The sequence below is a fragment of the Zonotrichia albicollis genome, chromosome 3 (assembly GCF_047830755.1).
Source record: "Zonotrichia albicollis isolate bZonAlb1 chromosome 3, bZonAlb1.hap1, whole genome shotgun sequence".
NCBI classification, from domain to species: Eukaryota; Metazoa; Chordata; class Aves; order Passeriformes; family Passerellidae; genus Zonotrichia; species Zonotrichia albicollis.
In genome coordinates this window covers 99695275-99722734 of record NC_133821.1, presented here as the reverse complement: position 1 = coordinate 99722734, position 27460 = coordinate 99695275, and the positions used below count along the sequence as shown (strand labels likewise).

The following is a 27460-nucleotide window of genomic DNA, read 5'->3' as shown; positions in this document are numbered from 1 at the left end:
TCCTTGACATGGTGCAAAACTCGTAAAAAAATTTAACTGAAATTCTACATGAGCAGAAAAGGAACAAAAAAGCTTTACCAAAAAACCCCAAACAAACAAACCACCAACCCAAAATACCACAAACCAAAACCCAAACCAAAAAACCCAAACACAATAATTTTAAGTCCAAAAGTCTGTTTACTTGTTGACCTTGTGGAAAACTATAGATCTTAAAGAATCTCACTGCACTAGAATCTGCAATACATAAAGGTCAAAGAAAAGTCAGAACTGTAACACTAATGTATTACTGTAGAACTAATGAAATACTTTATGTATTGTTTTTGATTCCTTATCACTCAAATTCCTGGCTATACAGTGATGCACTGTCAGCATTAGGTCTGGCATTTAGGATTCTCTCCTCGTAAATGGGAAGCGTAGGTCCAATACTCTGAAGGCTTCTCAAACTCAGCCAGGAACTTTGTAGCTATTCCTCTGTGCTTGATGTTTCCTACTTGCCAAAATTCAGTGATTACCTTTTCAACATGTGCACGTGCTGCCCTGCCTAGAAAACACCAAAGTTTCCTTTATCACACTGGAAAAGCAAGTCTGTACCTAAACTGGAGCAAATGCTTCCCTGAGGGTGATGTGGACACCTAGATCACTCCATTTACTCCAGCAAAAAATGCAGCTCAGGCAGCTTAAATCTCTCTAAGACTATAAATTAAATAGTCTAGGCATTGCCTAATTAGGGTGCCTAAAGTAGGAGGTTTGACTACTGCTGTCCATGTCTATTTTTTTCCATTGCAGTCTCATGCAGATTGGATCTGTTTGTTGTGAGTTAACCCTGGTACGCAGTTCAGCCCCACACTCACTGACTTCCCCACAGTGGGATGGGGGAGAGAAACAAAAATACAGAGGTGAGAAAACTTGCGAGTTCAGATAAAGACAGTTTAATAGGTAAAGCCAAGCTGTGCATGTATGCAAGGCAAAATAAGGAATCAACTCCCCTTGGAAGGCAGGTGTTCTTCCATTTGCAGCAAAGCAAGGCTCCATCACATACAGCTGTTCCTCAGGAAGACAAACGCTGTAAACCTGAATGTCACCCTCTTTTTTGCTTCCTCAGCTTTTATTAGTATGTTGATCATTTTGTGGTTGGCTGTCCCAGCTGTGTCCCGACCTCTTGCTCTCCCCCAGTCTACCACTGAGAGAAACAGAGAAGGATTTGACAATGATCAGGAATAAAATAATAAAACATGGGTGTCTTATCAACACTGTTTACATCACAATTCCAAAACACAGCACCATACAAGCTGTGATGAAAACAATTAACTCCATCCCAGCTAAAACTAGCACCCTTTTGTACTAGGACCACACAAACACTTCTAAAAGTCATTATTTGCAATCAGAAAGATGAGAAAATTATGAATTTTCCTAAGAAAATCCTAGTTCTTGTGCTGTCAAGTGATTGTGATGCTCAGAGATATTGTTTTAGAGACAGACTTGGCCGTGTTGGGTTAATGGCTGAACTCAATGATTCTAAAATTCTTTCCAAACCTAAGCAACTTTATGATTCTCTGATAATTCTATGAGCTGACACATAGACCTTAAAACTCCCAGATGTAGTATGTAAAACAAATCTCTTCTCATCCTGGTATACAAACATCTGCTTTGGAGGTGAATTGTATTTTAAATTGGAGAAAGAAATAATCAAGGCTACTAAGGAATGGTTGATGCTGCAAATGGCATTCTGGTTGTGAAAAGAACACTGTTCTGTTTCACAGAATATTGCTTAAGCAACTCTGTGAGTCCTAAACATAACAAAAGTAAGATGTATTCTGCATCACAATATGACAGTAGCATTTTAATTTAAAGGTATTGTAGGTTTTTCTGCCCAGATAAAGTTTACAGATAGATTTTTGTTAGAAATGTGGATTCAAAAATGTGCTTTTTGTTGTAAATGCAAAATGAAATAGTGCACGTCAATTTTTATGTGACTAAATCTTGCATTAGTGATGAAGATAGCAAAACAAGATGTAAAAAATCTGACTTTTTCCAAGTTTTTTTTACTTTATAGTGCTGTTGCTACCATTCTGCTAAAAAGGAAATCCCTGAATGTCAATATCATTCCAGTAATTCCTATGTCAGTCTTTCCTCTAGAGTTACAGTATTCATTTGCCTGGTTCAGTCTTTACTATTGAAGCCAAAAAATACAATTATTTGTCCTACTTATGCATACTACTAAGGAGGATTTTAGATCATAGGACTCAGCTGAAAACTTCAATCTGACTCTGAAGTTAAATACAAACAGAAATGGAGAAAAAAAATGATGCACACATCTACTTGATGATCTCAGATTACTTTGCATTATGGCACATGTGATATCTGTTTTTATCCTACGCTACACACTATTCCAATTTATTTTTCATTATTTAGTGGTATTTTGTCCAAAAGTTTTTTTGTGTTGATAATTTAAAAACTGCTTTTAGTTACTGTGGATATACATTTTAATTGCACAATGTTTAGGCAAAATTATATGAAGCAAGTTGAAAAACACAAAACTGCTATATCAAACATAAGCAAACTATCTTGGCAAGCACATCCTTTATGTGCAAACACAAACTTCCCTTTTTCTCTTGAGCAATAACTCTGCCTTTTTTACTTTTTAGTTGTTAAATTAAGCAAGTTTATACTGCACCAGAAAACTTCGCCATTGTTTGTTTTTTGGGGTTTTTTTTGTCCTTAGTAATGTTGGTGACAGAAGAAATAGAAAAATTCTAGGGTCAGACTGGTCACTATACTATAATTTAAACTGTTGCTATTGCTCTGGAACAATTTAATGACAAGGCATAGTAATTTGGGACATATTGCAAGTAATTTTAAAAGTTCAGTTTTATGGCAAATGCCTCAAAAAACCCTCAAACACTTTTTCCTGGTATGCTCACAAAATATGTTTTGCATGTTAGCTTAGTAATTAGAATATTAAAATTTTAAAAAAACATGTACATTTAGCTTTTGGATTTGTACCATCCATATACTTTTGTGCTTTACTGGATAATGCCTAATTAATTTTCAATTGATGGACAAGTTTGAAATAGGGAAGTTGCATATGGTTTGTAGAAGATAGTTCATTTGATACTAAAATATATATCTAAAACAAATCAGAAGAATTGCTCCCTAAGAGAACAGAAAAGGTTCAGGTCTTTAACTCTTTTTTTTTTCCTGTTTGGAAAGCACCACTCCCAGAATGCACTGCAGGTACAATTTTCAGGTGATTATTTTTTCCTGTTTTGACTAAACTCTGATAAAAACTCTCTATTTGAGAAGCCATGGACATAGCATAAAAGCTGTTCCAGCATTTCTTTATCCAATAAACATTTCCTAAGAGTAATTTATAGTTTATCCTACATGATGTAAAAGGTCACTTTTTTGAAAAACAAGAAAACCAGCTTCACTGAAAATCAGTACTGTTTTGTTGTCTCTTAATAACATAAAGAGAGGAAGGAAATCAGAGGTCACTGCATATTGCACCTTATAATCCCTATAAAAATCACATCAGCGTTTATTGGCAGAGAAGACTAGGTAGAGATGGAGATACTAAGTACATGATGGGAAAAAAAGAGATGGAAACAAAGTCTGTATAACAGTAGGCAAAATACTTGCTCTGAAAAGGAAATATATTCTTAAATATTAGAATAGCACCTTGAAAATCCATTCAGGAATTGGCTCATAGTTTCTCCTCTTACTGTCAAGTGGTAGGTCAGGTCGCTGAGACAAAGAAATCACAGTTCTAAATGATGGAGTCAGACAAGGGACACATTTGGCTCAGCAGCATTTTTGTCAGTTATGAAAATGTCTCAAATGGAAAATGTTATCCATAAATAAGCACTTTCTGCTACAATTCTCTGCTGTCCTTGATATGCCTCATAACAATTTTAGGTAGCTATGCAGGGCTGGTACCTTGGAGACCACCCATAGACCCAAGGGCTGCCAAGTACCATTCCTGCCAGTGTGAAAGTCAGCAACCTTTACAAATGTAAAATAACACAGCTTATGACATGTCCCCATTTTAATGACTCTGTGTATGGGTGTATAACTATGAAACCAGGTCTAAACTCTAAAAGAATTTCCTTATTTTCCTTTTTGATGCTGCATAGTAGCATGAGAATAAAGCTAAAATGTGTCCCTTTTTGTGTTTGCTTGTTTTACATTGTGATCTAGTTGTCATAAACCCTGCCATCTGACCAAATTACTGAAAGAATAGAAAAGAACAAGCTCCAACATCTGGCAAGACATTAACTTGGACTTTCTTCTTGATTGTGTCTGTTTCAAATGCCAGGTGTCTATCACCTGGGCTATAGTTTTATTTTGGCAAAGTAAATCTATTACTAACTCTCTGAAGAATGCCGTCTCTGAATGATGCTGCAGCTGATGGAATACTGATTTACTGCCACAACTGTAAAGGATATTTTTTAACATTGTGTTACACGTCCCATCAATTTAGATCAACCAGACCTACCATATGTGAGAAGTTATCTACATTTTTCTCCAATAAAACTGAAATGATGAAAGCTTTGCTTTCCCTGAGGTATGATCCAGTATTGGTAGCCCCATTGTTGTTTTTTTTTAGCCCTCATCTTTGTCAGGGCTGGAGCATATTATTCCTGCAATGCTTGCCAGAATTCTATGGCTTACTTGTTGTTTGAGACTCACCATATGTGTCTTTGATCCCTGCCTAGTAGGCACTTTGGCTGCATGCCAGTTTGGCACTTATGATTATCATCAGTATGAATAGCTCCCTTGCTTCTGATTCTGTCCTTCTTGCTGTCATCAAATCACTCTTTAAACAACTTTCTTATTTTCTTTCAGATGCTTATAAATGATCAATCTATTTTTACCATGCCTTTCTTGGCCAAGGTTTTGTGTCACACTGCAGGAAATCCAACAGCTTTATGTTTCCACTCCTAATGATCGGACTGCCAACTACCTGTGTAACTGCATGGTAACAATAAGGAGTACAGAAACATCTCTTGTGGTAGTGTTTGGAGTTACTCTGCATATTACACAAATACGCCTGTTTTCCCCATCTGGTTGGCTTGGTGGCATGATTTCTTTGAGAGATTATTTATTTTAGTCAAAAGCATTCCTTTTAATAAACGTTTTAAAACCTTTGACCAGAATGCAGCGTGAGCCAATGACAATGATAAATTCAGAGGAGTATCAGAATGATAAACAGTTTTAAGAGACAAATGGAAAGCCAAAAGCCAGTTGTGCACAATTTCTACTCACTATCCTGATACAGCACTAAACACATCTGAGCCCTTCCATGTGTTCTGGCAAACTGAAGTTGTTCCAAAATGCCGTTGTTGAACAAAAGATACACAGAATTAAAATAAGGAACAGCACAGGGCACATAAAAGTCCAGAGCATGAGAGGCCCACATGATGTTACAGAAAGATTTGCCAGAAGTGGCCATTATTCTTTACCTCACCCTGCAAATCTTACGTTAGTAAGTATACTGGTACTATCACAGGACAAGCGTATCTGCCTTTATGTTAACTCATAAAGCGGGGTGGAGTAAGTTTTGTAGCCTCGGCAAGAAAAGAAGAGTATCAAGATGATTGTGTGCGCCTAAAACACAATCCTCTTGGAGCTTCTTTTGCTCTGTGCTGTCCAATGCAACTCTTGTTTAGCAATAACAATCCGGTTTAGCCTTAGAGGTTTTAACACACAGGGCCTTTTCCAATAGAAAGATTATCACACCCTTCTCCCAAGAAACATGCAAATTTCTCATGAATGTGTTTTATTTATGTGTCCCTTGTTTTTGAAACAACTCCTTGCATTTAGAAGGACCAGTTGAAAAATTCAGCGCAAAATTGGCAAGGGTGAAAAACAAATTCTGATTGCAGGGAGAATAAGAGGTAGAACAGAAAAGAAACAATGAGAAACTTGCAAGAGAACTCAATTTGGGATTACTTCAGAATGTATCTGTTATATTTTCCTTCTCTGCCCAACAACACCGTGAATTCAGGTAAAGATATTCTTTTTCAGAATATGTGGTGGTGCTCTGAGTCTTGAAGCAGGTTTATGGTAGTAAACATCCACACTGGATGTAGGCTGGAAGAGGCCACCGAGGTTTTAAGCCCTACAAAAACAAAACAGTAACAGACATAAAAACAATACCATTAGAAGGATATAATGTGCAGAAAATAGCACTTTGATATATAAGCTGCCTGCAGAGCATTACAATGCAGCTAATGTCAGAGGTATTTGTAAGAAAGATGACTAAAGGCCATAAGAAATTTGACTTTGAAACTGCAGCAACTCAAGAACAGGTGAGGTAGATAGGAAAGGTACACTTCATTCATAGACAGTCCTAACTTTCTTGTGATTGCTGTTAACCTTTTTCCAGCTGGCTTTGAAATGTACAGAAAAGTGAAAATGAAATTATTGATCTTAATAAAGTGCCTTTCCCTTCACATACACCTCATCATTGATAAATGTTCTCTCACTGTGAGACAAAAAAGAAAGGCATGATTTTTTTGCCAGCTTCTCTATATTTTATCCCTAACTATAGGTAACAAGACCAAAGCAAATACCTAGAGACAGCATTTAAGGAAAGTTTATTGGAATTTTGAACTGTGAAAATAAAAGAATGTTGCATTCACAAATATTTTACTGGAAAAAGGCAGAAAATATACTAACTGCATCAGATAGTTGTCCGTAAAAAAACTTCCTGGCACTTTTCAGTGGCCAGATTTGAAATTGCAGAGATGACTACCAGTAATATTTTTAAACTTTTACACTGGATTTTAAATATCTTATTTCTGAAAAGCCATGATTATCCTTGAAGAACAAGAGCTTCCCAGCCAATCAATCAGCATCCAGTTTTGGTTTACAATGGCTATGAAAATACAATTTTTAGATGCACAGAACAACAAGGATGAAATGCAAAACTGCAAAAGAAAGATGGGGCTTTGACAGCATCATATCTATCCGTGAATAACTGAAACAGAGACTTGGTGGTAAACCTGACAATCTTTTGCAGAAAATGATTGATGGAAAGGCTAATAAATTTAACAAAACATCACTGATACCCCAGAAAATGAATGATCCAGAAACAATTTTTGCTTGGGAGGAGTTTGGCAAGTTGGCTGACACAATGAATGTAAGGGAGCAGACAAAATATAACTTGCTGCTGCGGAGAGAGCTGTTGAAACCTGAACAGTACATTTGCAAAGCTCTAAGTTTTTGCTATCTAAACGGAAAGCAGAAATGCCAGTGTGAGCACGAAGCCTCGCGTCACCTGGACGCCCGAGCGAGCACGACCTGATTTATCTTACATCGTTAGCACAGCCCAGGGATGCCGAACAGGACACGTCTGGAAGCAGCCCTGTCCCTTCCCCTTGCTTCTCTCTTTCCCCTCTGCTGCCTAAAGCCTTGCCAGGTCAGGCTGGGCCCGGTGTCCCGCCGGGAGCGTGTGGGGCTGCACAGCTGGCCGTCCCCACGCTCGGCCCTCTCTCTCTCCTCAGCGGTTTCTCCCGCACGCAGCCCCGATTGCAGCCTGCTGCGGCGCCGGCCCAGCCCGCAGCGTGCGCGGCCACCCACAGCCGCGGCTGCTCAGCCGGGAAGGCGAGGGGGACAGGAGGCGAGAAGGGGCAGGAGGCGAGAGGCGCGGAGGGCGACGGGGGCAGAGCGCGAGGAAAGGCACCGGGCGAGCCCCGGGGCCGGCGGCTTTGAGGCGGCGGCCGCCGCAGCCGCGCGGGAGGGGACGCGGCGGCGCTCGCGCTCCGCCAATCGCGGGGCTGCTCGCGCGCGGACTGGAGGCTGCGCCCACCCTGCGGCGGCGGCGGCGGCAGCCGGGCAAGCCATGGGCACGGTGCCGTCCGCGCTGAAGCACTGCCTCAGCTACCAGCACCTCCTCAAGGAGCAGCTGTGGATCGCGGAGCCGACCGCGGCCGCGCACCCCGCGCAGGTACCGCCCGGCGCGGGTCAAGGGATGGGACGGGGCCGGCCCGACGGGGCGCGGGCGCCAGCAGGGGGAGGACAGGGCGCCGCCGCCCCCTCGCCGCCCCCTCGCCGCCCCCTCGCCGCCCCCTCGCCGCCCCCTCGCCGCCCCCTCGCCGCCCCCTCGCCGCCCCCTCGCCGCCCCCTCGCCGCCCCCTCGCCCCTCAGGCGCGTCCCCTGCGCCGCTGCTGCCCCTGCCTGCTCTGCCCCTGCCCGCCCGCAGCGCCCGGCTCTCTCTCTCCTCTCCCGTCCTGCCCGGAGCAGCGAGGAAGGGGGAGGCCCTTACCCCCCGCCCAGCACCGCTGGGGTGTGTCTGGTCAGTGTTCGGCTCACGGCCGGTGTCACAGTGTGTTCGGGCAGTGCGAACACAGGTGGGTGGCGCTGGGGCCGTGGTGATGCAGTGGCAAACCTACTCAGCAGTGGTCCTCGCCACGCGTGATTATTCACCGTGTGAAAATGATAAAATGGCAGGGTGAGACGCATTTGGGCGGGGGCTGCCCTTGCTGCACGCACTCGTATTGCTCCCACGCGTTTGCTGTCGAGGGAGGAGTCCCTGCAGCCGTAGGGGTGCGGAGGCAGAGCCGGGGGCAGTCACGGAGGGGTGAGTGACGGTGGCTGCTCACCCTCCGCTCTGTGAACTGCGAGCAGGTGTGGACAGTGGCTGCAGGGAGTGAAGGTTACCTGAGGTGCCCGGGCAGGCTGCGAAATCAACAGCGTAGGCCGTGACTGTCCTGAACATGGGAAAGAAGGGAGGCAAAGTTAGCAGCATATCCTCTCTGAACAGTCATCCAGTCCAGCTCCAGTAATCAGTCAATGCTTCAAACCTTTAAAAACATAAGCCAAGCCTAGAACAAAATAGTTTAAACTGTACTTAAATGCATTTTTAATTTTCTTTTTTTTAAGAGCAGCTCTTGTTTGTTGCATTTTCTGTTTTCAAATAGGTGGTGGGATCATCTCCCATTTTTCTCCACTCTTTGGAAGTGAAATTTACTTCCTATGTAGCAATGTGACTTCAGAGGTGGAGTGAAGATGAAAAATGGTCTGATTGGTACGAAAACCGGCAGCATTTTAATTTTGCTTCAGATGCTCTGAGCCTCATATCTCAAAAAATGCATATTTGGAATACCCAAAGCAACATTGTTGTGAGCATAGGGCTTTGTATAGGTAAGCCCCGTACACCTTCCATAGTGTCTATCCAGAATTAAATCGGGCAAAAAAAAAATCTATTTTTTTTTTTTTAGTGGATTTTTTTTTTTAATGGTAAAGAAAGAAAATAGGATTAATGGACTTTTACGTACTAGGCCTGAAGCAAAGCACTGTAATGCTCACATGCCCTTGCTACATTTTGGTGCATCATTTCCTTTCAAAATATCTGAACATTTTTTTCAAAAGTGATATGCCACTTGATTGTGTCAGTCTCTTTCCCCCTATCAGATGAAGCATTTCAAAAGTCTTTTGCAACATAGTGGGTTTGCAGTCAAGAACAATCATTAACATCTTCTCAGAAAATAGATTAAAAAAATTTTTCCTTGTTGTAGTGGATCATTTTACTTAATTTTTGCAGTGCTCTTCTTTTGTTTTCATCGCCATTTTTCTTCGTCCAAGGATACAGAAGGATGCCATCAGTAAACAGCAAACATGAGAATATACAGCAAGCATCTTCCTTGTGCACATTGATGTGGGTGTGAGCTGCACACAAACTAATTAAATCCAGAGGTGGTCATTGTTTATGTTTTTTCACATTTCCTTCTGCATTACCTTGCTGTGATTTTACATGAATCTGTTCAAATTTCCATACTTCTCACATGGACTCTTAAACAACCCACAAAGGTTTTCCTTATGTAGGAGTGCGTTCCATACCAATCCTGGTCAAGAAAAAAAGTGTTCCTGGTTACATGATGTATAGCTATACTGGCTCAAGTAATGGTTGTAAAAGGTTTGTTGGTCTTTTTTTTTTTTTTTTTTATGATCTGCATATGCAAGATAGTTATGGCAGCAGCACTGCAATGATATTTATTGAGAGTACACTAAGGAATAAAATAGGAAAGAGGGTTTAGGTACAAGAACAATTTCCCAGAAATAACGCTTTCATGGCTGATAAAAATATAGAGTTTATTTACTGGCTGAAATATTTTCAGGAGTTCCTCAGGATTTTTCTTTAACCACCAAGTAAAATGTAAATGTTGCTGCCAGGGCTCTTGTAAAAATAAAATCATTCTATTTTGTCTGAACACCCCAAATACATAATAATTTGGTTATATACTGCGCTGACTAATTTCTAGTCCTGTCCAGGTTCAACCACTTGAAGCTCTACTGGAGTTGAAATAATGGGTTCTAAAGTGAGTAGTAGAATATATTATTCTTTGTTTTCCTTCTTTTTTCTGTTTCATTTAGCCAACCATTTTTGTGGTATTTTTAGAAAAATATTTGACTTTAAAAGATAGACTTACTTGAGTAGTAAAGTTGTTAAAAATGAGAGATGAAAAGTAATAGGTAATTTGTCTAGGTGGCTAAATAGACAGTCAATAGAATTTTCTACTACATATTTGTAGAAGTTACTAATACCTATTTGTCTTATTTAGACTAGTCTGTGTTACATCAAAAAATTACTGAACACCTGACTGGTCAATGAGACACCATATTCCTGTTGCATTCCTGTGTGTTCATCTTTCTCCATATTCTTAATTTCTTAACTGTTTGCTTCAGAATGCTTCCATAATGCTTCATACAAGGAATACAGTTCAGGTTCATTTTCATTGCATTACCCCAATGTATATGGTTTTTATTACCAGGTCTGATTAACTTAATATTAAAGGTTTGGTTTGTTTTTACTAAAGAAGAGCTATAGTACACAAGATTTTTTAAAGACATGGGTTTATGTCAGAACTGTAAAATGTGCTGGCATCTATGGAGAAAAGAGGTGGCCACAGATATTGCAGTATTGGGGAGATTTCTGCAGAGTCAAGGTAATTGCTGATGGTGACTCACAGGATTTTCCCAGAGTGTGTAATGTCCTTTGTGGTTTGCTTTGTGAAGTGCTCAGGCTGAGCAGCAGGGAAGGTGTTTATCTGCTGCTGGTGTCCTCTGGTTTAGCAGCAGCCTTCTTGCTGGAGAAGAGATGGTCTGAGAGTAATTGACATTGATTGGTCTTATCCTACAGACTTAATGCTGTATTTTCATGCAGGCTAGAATGGAATTTTGATGCATTAGGAATGTGCTGAGGACACAGTAGGGAAGAGCTGGATGGCTAAAGTATTAAAGACTGGGATGAAATTCAAGGATACAGAATGATTAGGTGCTTTGAGACCTATAACCCAAACTAGAAACTTTGACTTTATTGTTAGAAGAATTGAAGATTCCAGTACCTTGGAATCCTCACAAATCATAGGATGACTATGAGCTGCCAATATAGTTGTTAAAAAAAATCAGGTTAGGTCCTGGTCCTCAGATAGAGTAGATCAGATATTTCCAGTGAAACAGGAAGATTTTGATGCCATTGCAAAGAAACTTTATCTGTTCCATTTTGGTTAGTCATGTCCAAGAAATTGAATTCCAGCTGGGGTAAGTTAGGTCTTGCACCACTGGAATTGGAGCATGATTTGGGAACAATGATTGGGAAAGGGGAGGTAAAATTTAAATTGCTTAAATTTGCTTGATACCTAGTGTTAAGACCTGGAGGATGTGTGGGCAGGGTGTGAAGAAGAGGAGTTAGCTGTTTAAAATAAAGGAACATGTTGCTACCCACAAACACACACTTATACTCAGTCCATATAATAAGTATAAAGTAGAAATTTAAAAACAAATTACGCATTGGTGGAATTCTTTAGGAGCTTTTTAATCACAGTAAGAAGGATATGATTTAGGTTTACTAAAAGGATTATATGATGTGATATCCATAGTAGTGAAAATTATTTTGTTTTTAAGAATTTTTAATGATTATATAGTAAGGAATAGAGGATAGATATTTAATGTTTTGAAAGAGACAATCTATGTCCAGTTTTCTTAATTACACTGCATGGCTTAATACTTTGTTAAGGTCAGTGTCAACTTTAGTTGAGCATTCATCTGCCACTTTAAACTGGGGAATTCTACTCTGCAGGGGGGTAGTGGCTAAATTATAAGCATCTTTTTCTTAAACCATTGCATTTATGTAGTACTAGCTAGGTGTACTAAGGGGTATAGTAAAATAAGAATATATTAGGAGTCATGGTTTGGTGAGGGCTACCTATACTTAAAACAAATAAAGCAAAAAAAAAGACAAAAATAAGACTCTAGTCTCTTATTTTTCTGGATGTAGCTGTGACTCTAGGAAGTGTAATCTGTCTAAATAATGCTAATGTGTGCAATGTTATGTTGTAGGGTTTCTGTCACAGACTTAGGCTGTCATATGGAATGCAATATCCAGAATCATTAACAGTTGTTCAGGATATTACCATTGGAAAATTTTATAACTGGGGAGGAACAGAAATGCCAGGTGCTAAATGCGTAAAATAATGAGCAAAAACTTGGGTCCTCTGATTTAGACAGCTAACTTCAGTTTCAGAGCCTTGATGCCAATGATTTATGTGCTATGTGCCTAAATATCCAGACTGAATATTCACAGACTAAGATTCCCTCATCTCCTCACTGCATGACACTCTTGGATCTAGAGATGCACACAAGTGTCTTACTTTTTCAGTTTTAATGTGCTAGTTTAGATTTTGTAATAGATTGTCATGTTTTAAACAGATGCTAGAAACCTCTCAAATTTATTTTTAAAGTAACTCAAGAATAACAACAAAACCCACAGCCCATGTGACAATTATATGTGTCTTACTCATTTATGTTTGATTCTTGATTCAAATTACAGCATTAAAAATGAAGCATATGGTATTGTGCAGCCTGGGAGGAGACAGCAGATCTCTTTTGTTTGAATCTTTTAGGTACAACTCAGAGCAACTGATTTGAAACATACTGTATTTCATGTTATTTTTATCTCCATGTAATTATATATTCCAGGAATAAATTAACATTTGCAGGGTCTCATCAAATAACTATTTAGGCTATTTTCATTTTTTAATTTAATTTATCAAGCTAAGAAGTACTATAAAAAACTGCTGATAACAATATTGCAAGTTTAATAATTTACTATGACAATTATCATACATCATTGTTTATTCCCCCCCTTTTTTTTTTTTAATCTGATGAAAATTGCATGTGAGCAGAGAAAAAACAAGGTAGTTTTCCTGGACTTTATCTTACAGTTTTTGTTTCTTAACTCTTTCTATGGATGGCATTATTTAAAGATACTTAATGAAATCTTTATAGATAAAGTATGTTAATTTCACTGGACAAAGGTCTTTTTTTCCCCTTCCCTTTGTCTACCATTTTTGCCTCATTCTGTGTTTTCATCCTGACCTTTTGTTGTCTTTCACATAACCTAAGACCGAATAATTGATCACTAAGAATGATCACTGAAGTTCCTGGTTTCCAGTCCAACATTTTTCCAGCCATTCTGTACTCTTCTATATGCAGAGGCCTTGTCAATACAGACTCAGTAAAGGAATCTTTTGCTCAGTGAATGCATTACAAGAATGTCCCAAGAATGCGACTTTTTTGTTTGCTTTGTTGCAGATTTCAAGGAACATTTATTTTCTTAGTCTTCATAAGATTTAAAGTATACAAAGTTATTAAATAGAAAAAATGTATTTATATATATTGTATAAATATAATTATTAAATATATATAATAAAATTAATAGAATAATAAAGTAGAAGAGATTATAATATAAATTAGAGCAATCTATTAAGTTTGTATCAGCAATGCTGTTTTTTCTTGTTGAATTTGGAAATGATGAATGACATATGATACATGCTGACGCCGAAGGTAGTAAATAAAACACCCTCCCACTGAATTGAACTGGAGTGCAATGCTGAGCTCTTTCTAAGATATTCTTTGAAGTGAAGAGGAGTTTCCCCTTCAGAAAAGCAAGTCACTAGACTCATGCCAGGTTTTTCAGTCAGGTTTTTTATGTGCTGCAGAGTAAGCTCTCAAGAACATTGAAGAGAGAGAGGCCGAAAAGGCTGATTAGTTGGTTTGTTAGGGGTGCCAAACAGGATGTTAGAAGTTCAGAAGCTGATAAAGTGTAGGTTTGACCTAAATTGAGTCACTGACTTTCAGGTTTTTTATACCATTGGCCTGGTCATACTGGATAGATAACAGGAGCTTTTTAGTTCATAGAGATCTATGCTATACCGAGATTATTAAGTGAATTTAAAATTTTATAATAAAGGTGGAAATATTGTAAAGGATTTGCTTTGCAAATTTGGGAACTAAAAAAATGCACATCAAGTTTTTATTCAGACCCCATATCTGCTTTTTGCTGAGATCCCATTTATGACTTTTGCCACCTCCATCTCCTTCAGAGCCTAAATATGGGCACAGTGATTTTCATTTCCTCTCATGCCAGCTCAGGGAGGAGGATTGATTTAAGACACCCCACATGTCATAATTTTTTTTAAATTCATGCATTTTGAAATAAGTATTTTCTCATTACTTTGGCTGGGAGTGAAGACAAGTAAACTGCCAAAGATCACTCAGATCCCAATTTAATTCCTACTGAAATAAATGAGAATATCTTTTAATAAGACTCTTATTTACAATTTGTGGTTCTTCTGTTTTTTAGTTTTGGTAAGGAAATCTCACCTTAGAAGTTTACTGTACCAGCTGGTCAGATATAGAAGTTTCATAAAGCAGAACATTTACTGCTCCTAATTAATAAAATTTTCTAGGTTTTAGCTTTCTGATATGGTGACTAATAAACTAATTAACTGTTATGTCTACAATCTCTTTTAGGTTTGGTTTTTTTTTTTTCCACTTAGAAGGAATGCTGAGTACCTGGAATGTTTCAGGGTGGAATGCTGGGTACCTAGGATGAAGTTACTTGTTTTCTCTACATTTTAATGATAGGACTATTTTTTGGTGCTTCTGAGGAAAAAGGTAGCTTCAACTCTCGCAGCACCTGTGTTGAAATATTCACATGTTTATGGAAGTGTGTGTTTGAATTTCAGTTTATAGGTGAATAGCATGCAGTAAGAAACTGTTGCAGTGTAGGTATAGTCCAGAGATAAAGCTGAGTTCTTGTCGTCCTTACTTCTTTCACTGCATAGATATTTGAGGTGTTTAAACAAGGTTATGGTTCTCTGAAATTTTGGGAACTGAAGGCTATTGAGAATCTTTAATGTGTCTAATGTGAAAGAAGTTACGTTTAAAGAAACTGTGGAGAGCTTCAGAAAAGTAGTTATTTAGTACTTCAGGTTGTGTTGAATTATCTTCTATTGTTCAGCTCTCTCATTCATATAACAAAGGTATAATATTTTCTGTAGCATCCTTCTTTTCCCCAAAATGTGTATTTTAAAAGATAGATGAAGTATGAAAGAGGTGATGTTGTGTGTTATTGTGAACTTGCTGGGCAGAATGTGCCACCTTAAAAGTTTGCTGGTGCACATGATATTGCTGATGTGGACCTTGACATACAGTGTTATGAGGTACTATGCACTCAGTAAGGCTCATCAGTTAATTGATCCTCAGAAAATGCTGAACAGAAAAATAATAAATTTACATGTGGGAATAAAAATTACATAGAAATTTGTAGGAAAAGGTTCTCTCTGTCTGTCTAATCCATCTATCTTCTGTCACTTGGGAAAACTCATTGGAATTCTGAGAGAAGTTGCTTTCTTGATTGATTTCTTGATTGATCAGAAATTTCTGAGATAAGAGCATGATCAAAATCAGACTTTCATACTGTGCTAAGTACCTGTAAAACAAATCCAGCATTTTTGCTTTTCAGCAAAAGGGAAATATTACTGGTGTATTAATGTACAGTTATATAGCTCTTTTGGGGTACAAATGTCACAGTGGTGCACACACTTTAAAATTAAGCAGTGCAGTAGAGATGAAGGATTTTTTCTATTTTGTAATATGTTGATAGGGACATAATATACAATGAATAATAAGAATTTTACTATATAAGGTAGTATTAATCAGACACATATTTTATTATCTGATCTTTTAATCAGTCACTTCAGAGAAAAACTGCTAAGCGCATGGTTTACATTTCAGAAAAATATTTCCATGGGCAGTCTTAAGGGTTGCCTTTGAAACTTAGTTTATTACAGTTAGAAGTAATCAGCTCATAGCTTTTTTTTCACTAACTTTTATAACTTAACTGGATTAGGTATCATGTCAATGGTGAAGATTTTGATTAACATTTGGGACAAAGTTCTAATATTGCAAGAGATGGGAAAGATGCTGCAGGTGATAAGAGGGAAATGATATTTACTGTTGGAATGTTGTTATAGCCAATATTATTTTTAGATAATTCCTTTGTTAAATGGAGATTTATTTTACAGTTTGGTGTAAACGAATGAAAGTTACTCCAATTTTGGCATTGCATTGGAATTTATTTGGATTAAATATTCTTATGAGAGTCATTCTCAGCAGCTCTTGTGACAAAAACCCAGATTTATTACATGCAGAAACTGCTAAAAGGTGCACTGGTGAAAAAACTCTGCTGGGAAGACATTTCTTCTTTGTTTGAATGAGGCTTTTTTGTTCACAGATGTTAGCTGTTTTGTATGGGAATAAAGGTGCTAGTTTATGAGTTTCTTGGAAAAAGAAGTTTAAAGGCTTTGAATGGATGAGATGTGTGGACTGAAGCGCCAGAGGACATTGCTGGAATGTTAGGTGAAAGCCATAGGGAAATAATTCAACAGCAGCATCTGGAAAGGAACTGTATGTGACTTTAGGGCTTACTTTTAATGCAAGTAGTTAAGATGAGATTAAATATAGGTGTTAGTATGTGAGAAATGGAGGAACAAGGTTAGTGATGAAGGTATATCGTGTAGAACACTGGGATTAGGGAAAAGATTGAACAGAATCCACAGCTGATCACATCTGAATTTTTAAAACCCTGGAAACATAATTTGAATTGAACTATATACTAGCTTAATAAAAAGTAAAGCAGTGTACGTGAATATTTTACTGGGGAAAGAGAAGACAGGGTATAGGCCAGTTCATTGGCCTTGGCATGTCACTTTTGCCAGAATGGGACGAATGAAGATGGTGGAAGGTTAAGCTACTAAGCCAGTTGGCTGTTGGCTATGCAGAGAGAGATCAGCTGGTGAGTGAGAATTTTCCCTTGTCTCCCAGCCATTTTTTGATATTCATTACTTGATTCAATTTCCTAAGCACTCTTGTCTGGTACCATGTGAGATATCCTAAAGTAGCTGAGATGGCTTATAGGATTGGCAGGTATTGAATAGGATTTACTGGAGACTCTGCCTTCTGGCTCAATGGCTAGAGGTCAAGTCAGATGCATCCCAAATGCACAAGGGTGCCTGCACTCAGCCATCTGACCTGTGTCCCTGCTGTTTGCTGTGTTGTTGGATAAGCTTTGGGCCGTTGCTGACAGTGCTGAGAAGTGGCTCCATTCAGTTGGCCATGTTTCATTGATGACACCATTTAAGATGCCCTATGATATCCTCCTTTATCTCCAGCTTCCAAAAAGCCTCAGGTCCTGTGTCTGCATGCTGTGTTGAGGGAACCTTAAGACATTTTACGTGAATATGTGCATTGACTGCACAGGGATACCCAGGACACATGTGGACATAACTGTGTCGATATTTAAGGATTTTTAAAGTCCAGTTGAGTCCTATTATTAAGAACATTTCAGGGCATTTTGAGCTTAATGAGTGGGATGGCTACATTGCCATTTAGTCCATAACTAGTATTATCTATTGTCTGTCATTGGAAAAATCCCTCAGTTAAGTTTATGTGTCACAGTAAAATGAAATTACAGCTAATATTAGTACTATTAGATATTTATCCCTCTTTTTTTTTTTTTTTTTTGTCCTTAGTTAATACTGGTCTTATGACTAATTTTAAAACTACATAAATTTCTTTCTCATCAGTTGAGCACTTTATTATTCAGAATATGAAGGCTTAAAAAAAAACCAAACAAACTTCCTAAATGTGCAAAGTCTGGAAGTGAAAGCAATAACATTTGGGAAATATCATGATTCATTTTGCCATGACAACCCTTAATCTTCTCAAACAGTCTGAAGTAATATGTTCCCAATTTAATTTTGTCTTTGTCATAGTTCCTCCAGTACCAGTATATTTTCTTCTACTTGTTCCACTTCAATGTGTTCAGGTTTCCATGATATCTTTTTTAAATTTCATATAAGGAGTTTTTAAAATTATTTTAATTATTTTCAGCAAAATAGGAAGAAAACAATGTTCTTTAAATATGCTCACATTTGACTAATTTCATAGTGAAAATGGAAGATTTTTAAAACATCATGAATGGCGTCGTGTTAAAGTTATAATTTCCTCACATTATTTGGAAATTATTATGGTAATGCTTTACAGATGTTATTTTTATAAAGAACTTTATAAATCTCAAATTCTTCTGAAGGATGAGTTGCCAACAGTGATGAAATAAATAGCCATTAAAATACTGTCATTTTAATCAGTATCTTTTGGAAAAAGAGCTATGGAAAACATAGTGGTGGGCCACCTGTACTTAAATTCATTATTTACTTCATCTTTTAGGCCCAGCCTTTGGACACAGAAGATGATTTTGATTGCAGTAGTAATGGAGAATAGTTGATTTACTTTTAGGTTTTAATTTTAATTCTTAAAGATCTATGCATGGCTCACTTTTATTGACAATGAGTTATTTAGAGAGACTTACCTGATAGGGTGGATGGGCAGTATATTCATTTCTCCCCCCTCATTGATATCCCAAAGTATTTTAAAGAGCAAATTACTTGCACATGTTGGATTTGTAATGATGATCATGCCTCTGCTTTTTCAATGTGTGTGGAAAAACACCACTCTTTCTCCCTTCTAGAATTCTGTCTTTAGTCTTGCCTGTAAAACACCATACACACCATAATACTATTACCATAAATAATAGTAAAGGAAAGTGTGGGAGGTTTTGGCTCCAGTGTCATCAGTATGCTGTTGATCTCTGTTCTGTGTATCCTTTTCATCCAGCCCAGATGGCAGAGTATAATTGCTTTTCCAGGCTTTGACCAAGATAGGGATATGGATGAAAGTGAGTTGGCTGTAAATCAGCTTGGTTAATGGAGAAATGCTGCTTGTTAGCCAAGGGAAGCATTTAGGGAAATAGAAAAAGGTAATGTATACACCATGTCCTGAAAATACATTTTTAATTTTTGTTGAAGTGACTGACTATGTTGGCCTCCTGTTAATAATAGAGGTCTCTAGTACCGTTTATTATTGACTTCATTTTAACACAAGTCTAACTGTGGTTGTCTATGCCTCTGCTACCACCTGACACTACTAATAGATTCCTTGATCATTATTTTTCAAGTTATCAAAAATTGTCTGTGACTTCAGCACATCTATGTGCTTTTTTAGGTTGCATGAACTGTTGGCTGTAATTTGGGTATTCAGATCTCTACTAATCCATGTATTCTACACAGCAACAAATGTTTTTAGAAGGTGTCAAGTCATCAGTGATAATTCAGAAAGTTCAGTCTCATCCAGGAGACCATTATTTGGCAAATGTGGCCTGTCATTTTTGTTGTCAAGTTATGAATGAATTTTTGTAAAATATAGACATGAATATTAAAGAAGGTAATTTTTGTTTTCAAAGGTAGTGAAAAATCTTTGGGCTTGATTTTATCTTTTTGTTTGTCCTGTAATGCTGCTTCTTTTTTTTTTTAAGAGCATGCAACATCATAGCAGAGAATTGGACGTGTCTGTTAGACACTCAGTCTCCAGTTCCTGAGATTTCCTTCTTTGAAGAGCTGTCAGAACAGCAGTTTTGTTAGCCTGCCACATGCCTGTGGAATTTTCTGACCCACTGGAGCTTGCATTAGGTAAATTTTAAGCCATGACCACAGGAGATGCCTGTGTGACTCTATACTGACATGTAGTAAGTTGTCCTTGGCCTCATAGTTGGTATGTAGCATGGACTTTTATGATTTTGATAATCAATTTAAAAAGTATAATGTATATAATTCACATTTCTTCCCTTTGCTTTCTAAAGGGAAAAACTTCTGAGGGTCTGTAACTATCTTCACATCAAAATTGCTTCATAGATATTTTCCAGTGTACTTTCACTGGCTTTGTTTCTATTAAGTTATAAAAATAACAATGAAATTTCTTAATTAATAATAAATATTAAATGTTGATCATTATATACTTATATTTCCCCATATTTATTTCTATTATTTAAAATACTATTAGTAATTGTATTTTATGTAAAACTTACATAAAATTGTTTCTTTGTGAATGTTTATATTAATAGATTTTGCTCATGACTGTTACATAAAGTGGGAAATACTGCTTTATTGATTTTCTACCCATCATAGCCTTTATTGTGTCCCTGAGATAACACCAACAGTTGGGTTCTGTGCTATCATTTCAACCCCCCAGTTCTGGAGGTTGAAAGCCATATATGAAAAATTAAAAAGCAAGGATTAAATCAGGACTAAAGAATATGGGCTAACAATACATGACTTTATATCCTGCTACTCAGAAAAACACTTGCCTGGCATAGTAGTTCAGTGTAGCTCTTCAATTTTGAAAGAAACGCTGTTACATTTTGTGTAATGGAGATATCAAGAAAAAAATCTAGTTTATAAAGAAACTGATAAAGTCATAAAGAAATATAGAATAGAATAGTATTGTTGCAAGATCAGTATGGAAACACATATCATTTGTTTGCCTAAAAGTAGTAGTTTCAGAATGCATTCCAAACCCATGACATGCTTAAAACAACCAGTGAAGAATCTTTAAGCTTGTTTACTACTTCTGAACTCTGCACTTCCTCATGGAAGAGGAAAATTAGTAAAAATCTAACAGGGAATTTGAGTTTAGTCTGCCCTGTGATATAAAAAGTACAATAGAAAACAACTTTCACCCTCTCATACATTTAAAAATGTTTCCTTTATTACATTATTAAATGATACAATTATTACATTTTATTGTTATGATTTTAAAATGAAAGTGAATGTAGACTCCTCCAAATAGTTTTCCAATATACGACTACACTCTCAATTAAACGAAACAGACAATTCCAGGCTTTCAGTTTATGTGTTGTCATAGATCAAGCTGGTTGGTTATATGAGGTAAATTGTGTACTGGAGGCAGCTGCAGGTTCTGGTTTCCTATCCATTAAGAACATTCACTGTAAGTAAAAGAGTAAATTAAAAGTCATAGAAAATAATCAGCAGGTGTTTCACCCAAAGTATGTGAGAGTTCTCTGAGCTGATATAAAGGAAAATAGTCTGGGAAGTGAGGAATTCCTTCTGTCCTCTCTCTCAGACTCCTGCAGGCAGAGATTATATTCATTTATTAACTCTGTAGCTCTTTAGAAAATGTGCTGTTTTGTGTTTGTCTGAAAGAAATGTTCTTTCTTATAGAAAGAAGTTCCTTATTTGTTTTGCTGCATCTCATTGCATTTTGCCAAGACCAGGGAAGTACTGTGCTGTGAAATTGGTTTGCAAACGTAGTAACTCTGTGGCAATTGTCTATGTGATAGGTGATTTAGTACAATTGCATATTATGCTAAAATTTTCCCTTTTATAACCATGATTCTGTCTGTGTATCTGGCAGAGCTCTTTTACTACTAGTTGAATTTTGGTGTATTTTTTCTTATTAAACCCTTGTTTGTTGCTTGAATAAAACATTACTTTTTGGGATTACTGTCATAGCATCTGATAGTTGTAGCCTCCAATGGATAAGAATATCGATAGAGTTAATACTCAAAACACTAATGTTCAGATGTATTTTATGAGTGCTGCTACTCTAATCTGAAAAGTGTGAGATTTCTGGCTTTCATCAACAAAACTTATCCTTAGGGGGCTAAGCATTAACAACTACTATGCTTTGGTTTAGGTGCAACCGTTAGGAAGGATCAAAGAAAGGAGAAATAGGCTGCATTCTAATCCTAGCCTGTTTGACATGCGTTAAAGAAATACTCAAGGAGTATATCTCTGAATTGAATGTTAAGGAACAAGGTTCAGACATTACAATGAACTCTAGAATAAGAAATTTCTCTGTCAGGGAGTAGGGAGTGACCTGAGGCTGGTAACAGGCAGTGCCACAGGAGCCAGGTGGGGTGAGAAGTGTAAGCCTAGAGGGGGTATCCTAGAGGGTGGGCCTAGAAGGCGTTCAAGCACAAGTCCAGGTCATTGGGTGAGTTTGTGGTGTTAAGGGAGGTCCCAGGTTACAGCTGGGAGTTCAGGTCAGTGAGTCATGGTCAGGCTTTAGTCCAGTGGTGGTAAGCAGAGTTGGCCGTGCAACCCTGCGCCCATCAGGCACGTCCGCAGTGATGAGAGGGATCCAAGGTCAAACTGCAAAGTCAGTCCATGGGTCTAGGTATGGATGGATGTGAATACTCTGTTTACAGGGGAGTCATGGAAAAACAAGGAGGAAAGAATTAAATTGGTCTGATTTGCTTCTAGGCTGTAGTTTGGGCAGAAGAATAGAGATCATGCCAGTTGCTCCAAAGAGATGCTCTGAAATTACTTAGAATCCTCTTCGTTGGACTGATGCTAGCTGAGGTTTCTTAATCTTGGTCTGAATACCTTTGCTGTGGCTTTGGAAGACCTATTGTAAAGGATTTTCAAAAGGAATAGTAATTTATAGATGGTTTTTTGATTTTTGAAATTTGTAACTATGTTCGTGAGTAGTGTAGTTGAGTGTGACTTGAATGTTCTAATTTTGTGTAAGAATAGTATTCTTAACACAGCAACTGGGTTTTTTTCAGTCTTTTGGGCATTCCTTAGTAATGTCATTTGTTACCTTTTGATTTGCCAGCTCATCAGAGAACTTGACGGAATTCTTTTTTTCCAAATCTTAATTTCTATTTTCTAAATAAAAGTAATAGTTGATTTTTTTGTGTATTAGTTTATATTATTTGTACTTTATCACTTTTGCCTGTACCATTAAAATTCTCTTTGTAAACAGGATTAGATCAAACAACTGGCCACTTCAGCAACATGAGCACAAGTCTCAAATTCAGTTAAATTAATTTTTGTTTAAAATCATATTTCTTACATTTTCATATGAATTACTTTTTTTGTAAACAACCCTGCAACAATAAGTAGTATACTAGCAGATTATATTGGAATGTAATAGTTAATGTAAATGACAGTAGAAATATTAGGGCTATAATTTTACCATAGAAATCCTTACAGTGAATTCTCTCCCAGTTCAGACAATCCCCTGATATATGTAAATCGCTACTCTTTCATAAGCTCAAACAAGCCTTCTGACCTCAACAATTATTTGGTTTATTCCAGGTGAGTTAACTCTGCACTTAACTAATTTTATTCTGTAATGATTTATTTGGATTTTATGGATTTTAGTTGATTGAGTTGTTTTTTGAAGTTGGAAGTCCCAATATTTCTACTCATGAAGTTCCAGGCTACTGTTTTATCTATGACATCCTACCTTGTAGCCCAGGATCAAGTTTGTAATTTCATTTTCTTACTTGAGAAACAATATGGAGAGTCCTAAGTGTTATCTTGCATATTGCTTTTATTGAAATGCATTGGGGAATTCGATGGAATTTTGTACTCAGCTGTAACTGCTTTTTTGTGGTCTGTCTGTGTTAACATTCAGGTCATGAATGTGGAGTGATATAATAAGAAAACTTCATGTGATGAAAGATTCTCAGGGGTTGAAGGTTTTTGCTAGTCATGGTCCATTCATGGCTACTCCTCTTCCAGTGGTCATGTCAGCAGCATGCAGCAGAAGTTCAAGAATACTCAGTTTATCTTTACTGAGGGATATTCCTCAGGTGCATCCCACTGTTTTTTGAATCTTCTCCATTTTTTCTCTAATAATTAATTACTATGGGAATTAATATGTTTTATATCTGCCTTCTAGTAGTGTGAACTATGTGAAGAAGGATTTTAATTTCTTCCTGTTTATTTCCTCTATATCTTGTAAAGTTTAGAGACATCTAAATGTTCAGAAGATTGACCAGTTTTCTTTGTTCTCCTTCCAGCAATCATATTATTTGTCTTAGAGCCTTCTCCCGGTTTTTGGGCATTTTTCCATGTCACTGCAGGTATACATTATGGAGTTATGATGCCACCTCCCTGCTGATTCTTGATGAAAACTGCTTTCCTGAGTAATTCTTTGTACAAGAATGGACCTACCTTTGTTCAGTGTCCTCTGTGCCAGAACACCACCTTGTGGAAAAGGAAAGGAGAGCTTTATCTTAGAAGGATTGAAAAGACCTGAATCTCCAGATGCTTCTCTTTTACTTTTGTGTTTTTCAGTTACCTTTGAGAAGTTCTGGATAATATTTGCCATTGCTGTTTCTGCCCTTATGAATGACCTTCATGGAATAAAAATCAGAAGGCTGAAAGAACCTCAGCACCTTAAGTAGAAGTAGTGAAGTTGTGAAGTAGTGACAGAGCGTAAAAAGTGTGTTTATTTAATCTTTTTACATTTATTGTTACATTAGGGAGATTATACTGCTTTAATTAAAAGTTACTAGGGTTTTCTGTAATGAACCTAAATTTGCAGCTATTTATAGTTGAGAGAAAATGTTTCCATACAGAAATTTGGCATTCAATGTCTCAAGCTAAATGGTTTGGTTTTCCTTTTTCTATTTCTTTTAAAAATACTCTTTGGCTGCATTCTGTTGTGAGAGAGGCAATTTTTTGTGGTTTTGTATGCTTTTTTTGCTCCCTTGGCAAGGCTTGATACATGGAAAAACAAATTTTCCAGGCTCTTAGTCTTTTATGTCAGCTATTTCCTTTTTGATATTTAAAACATGATACTTTAGTGGTCATTACTTTTTAACAGAGACCCTGTATTATTCAATAAGCAGTCACCCCTAAGTATTTGCCATTACTACTTTTCATATATTGTTACATAAAAATGGTTCTTATAGTTCAATCTAGTAAATATTTTTTCTGAAACAAAATTGTATACCTGACATGTTTAGTGGTACTAAAATTGGTACTTGTGTATTTCTACAAAGTTCACCATTTCTCATTCATTTAAAATATGAAAACTGGTTTGCATATTTCTTTTTATTTCTATTTTCTGATTATTATCTGTAGGGCATTTAATGCCATACTTAAAGGTGTTGAAATTTTCTAAGTTAGTCCTGTTGGTTCAGAAAATCATTCCTTTTACCCAAGGGTGTGATGTACATTTGAAATGCTCCGATCAGAGTTTGAGGAAATGAGTCCTCAAATTCGTGAAGCCCAAGTCCTGGTGGAGGTCTGATGCCATCCAGGTAGTAAACAGAGAAGTGTTTAGACTCTGCCTAAGTTCTTACAGACTTTGGTGTGTTCTGTGCACTTGAAGCTTGACTAGTGAGTGCAGATGGCATTGAGCCTGGCACAGAATATGACTTGTGGCTCAGGTGCTTTCTTAAGACGTTATTTAAGTAATGTCCAGATATTCTGCAAGTGCAGCACTCTGATCAGAAAACTTCCTAGAAAGTGGAGTCTCCTTTTTCTTCCCAACAGCTTTGCCAAGTACATATTTCCTTCTCTCTTGGAAGAATGTCCCAACAGCTAGTTACTGAGTATTCATTCACAGGACAGGTGAGATTCCAAGGAGTTAAATCCTCCTTCGATTCAGCTTGAGCCGCAGCACAGAAAAAAGCTAGAGTCACTTTAGCAGATGGTACACATACTCTTATAGTTTCCAATTAGTTTCTGTGTTCTATCCAGCAGAAATGGACTGTAAAATGTATAAATAGTATGCAAATATATAGGGACCTGAACCTAAGTGTTCTGCCTGTCTTTGACTTGCCTGTTATCGGAGCTTCAGCAATGCAGTGTAAGAGAAATTATTAGTTATGCTGGGGAGAAGGATGATCAGAACAGAATGTGTGAGATGAATAAGAAACTGGCTGAGGAGGAAATAGGAGATAATGTCAAAAGCAGATTTATTAAACTGGAAAGACATTGCTGGTGGAGCTCCTCTTTCTTCTCAGCATCTTTCTTCTGTGTCACTACTCTAATTCTTTTTGAGATAATACATGTTTGTACTAAAATAAGGTAGTGATAGTCCAAAAGCTTTCACAAGAAAGTGTGAAGGTGCTAATATCTGCTGATAATTGAAGGACAGGAGACATTTTCAGTACAACATTGGATGCCATACAGGAGAAACTGAGTGGCATTGAAGATAGGAGCAATCAATGTACCAGAAATAAAATTAGATGAAATACAATGCAAAACAAGACTCCTCTAGACTTAGAGCCAAGAAGTTTAGTCTAAGCTTTTAGTTCACCAGCTTGAAGAATGTACAGATTTGTTTATAGTACTGCCTTGAGTTTCCAGTATGTGGGAGTCATTCCCTCTGTAGCTCTCAGTGTTGTTCTCACTCCATGAACAGTGAATTCAAGTTGAGTCTGACTATTGAACAGGAAGGCTGTAGACAAAATCAGGGGCTGAGAGGCTTGGACTGTGGTTCAGAGAGACTGTGTATCTGTAATATCACAGACAGAAAATAAAACCCAATATTTGAATGCCTTTCGGCAATATCCCCTCCAAACTTTTGACCCCTATGAACTCCAAGGGCTGTGGACATCACCTGATGTGGTTGTGGGAACTGTTCTGAAAAGGCAAGTACAGCTCTTGATTTTCACAAAATTTTGCCACAGTAGGCACTAAATAGGATTTACAAGATTTGGCCTAGAAAATGAACGCTTTTGCTTTCTAAGTTTTATGGACATTTTTCATGCTCTAAATTATGCTTTGGTTCACATAATCTATTTTAGCTCTCTTTTTATTTTCCAGTCACAGCTTCACTCATAGCACAGCTGTGGCATTTGTCTTGCAACAAGAAGGATCTGATAATCATGAAATAACCCAGATTTATGCCTGTAGTGCTGAAGCAGTGCCATATTTGTGAAAATAACTTAAGAGGAACAATATGCAGCAGATGTGAAGGTTTTACCTTCACATTTAAGTAGGTTTATACTGTCAGTGAGTGTGGGCTTAGCAGGGTCTGACAGAGTTTCAACTTACCAGATGTTCCATGTGATCAAATAGATGCTATACAGCTGTTTCCTATTCTTTTTACTGGGCTCAGATAAATACACAGTAAATTGTCTGAAATATATTTATTGTATTTTGGCAAGTCCTGCAGAGAACTGCCCACAGGCACCAAGAATGCAGGGAGAAACCAAAGGTGCTCATAGGCATGCCCATTTTCCATTACTGAGGAGAAATTAGCATCCATTTGGTTTGAGCAGCTCTGATGATACTAGTCAGGAAGGAATAAAAGATGGGGTTTTCCTTTGGTTGTAGATGTTGTGAGGTTAGTGGCTGTATTTACGGAGCGTCCCCAGTCTGGGGGAGCTGTTACTCCCATGGGCAAGAGCTGTCACCTTGTGCTGACAGTGTCACCCTTCCAGTGGTGTAAACTCCCAGGAGAGGTGGTGGGGATTGGAGCAGCTGTCCTGCAGGTAGCTCGTGCT

The 27460-nt window shown here is 37.7% G+C and overlaps 1 protein-coding gene and 1 long non-coding RNA gene across 3 annotated transcripts in view; one reads left to right on the top strand and one right to left on the bottom strand.

Moving 5' to 3' along the window:
- Window positions 1–452: 452 nt before the first annotated feature.
- LOC102063587 (uncharacterized) lies at window positions 453–8409 on the bottom strand. Its single transcript, XR_270966.4, has 3 exons — window positions 8270–8409; window positions 5953–6121; window positions 453–1180 (listed from the first exon to the last, which is right to left on the bottom strand). It is a non-coding gene; the product is annotated as an uncharacterized LOC102063587 (long non-coding RNA).
- The window catches only part of HMGCLL1 (3-hydroxy-3-methylglutaryl-CoA lyase like 1), a 76948-nt gene continuing 57015 nt past the window's right edge, over window positions 7528–27460 (top strand). Inside the window, exon 1 of one of the 2 annotated variants that reach the window (XM_074538227.1) lies at window positions 7528–7951. In XM_074538227.1, coding sequence (XP_074394328.1) covers window positions 7847–7951 — 105 coding nt within the window. In that variant the 5' untranslated portion in view covers window positions 7528–7846. Of the gene's footprint in view, window positions 7952–8225; window positions 8355–27460 lie in introns of those variants that run through there. The other variant, XM_074538229.1, reaches the window with a different exon arrangement.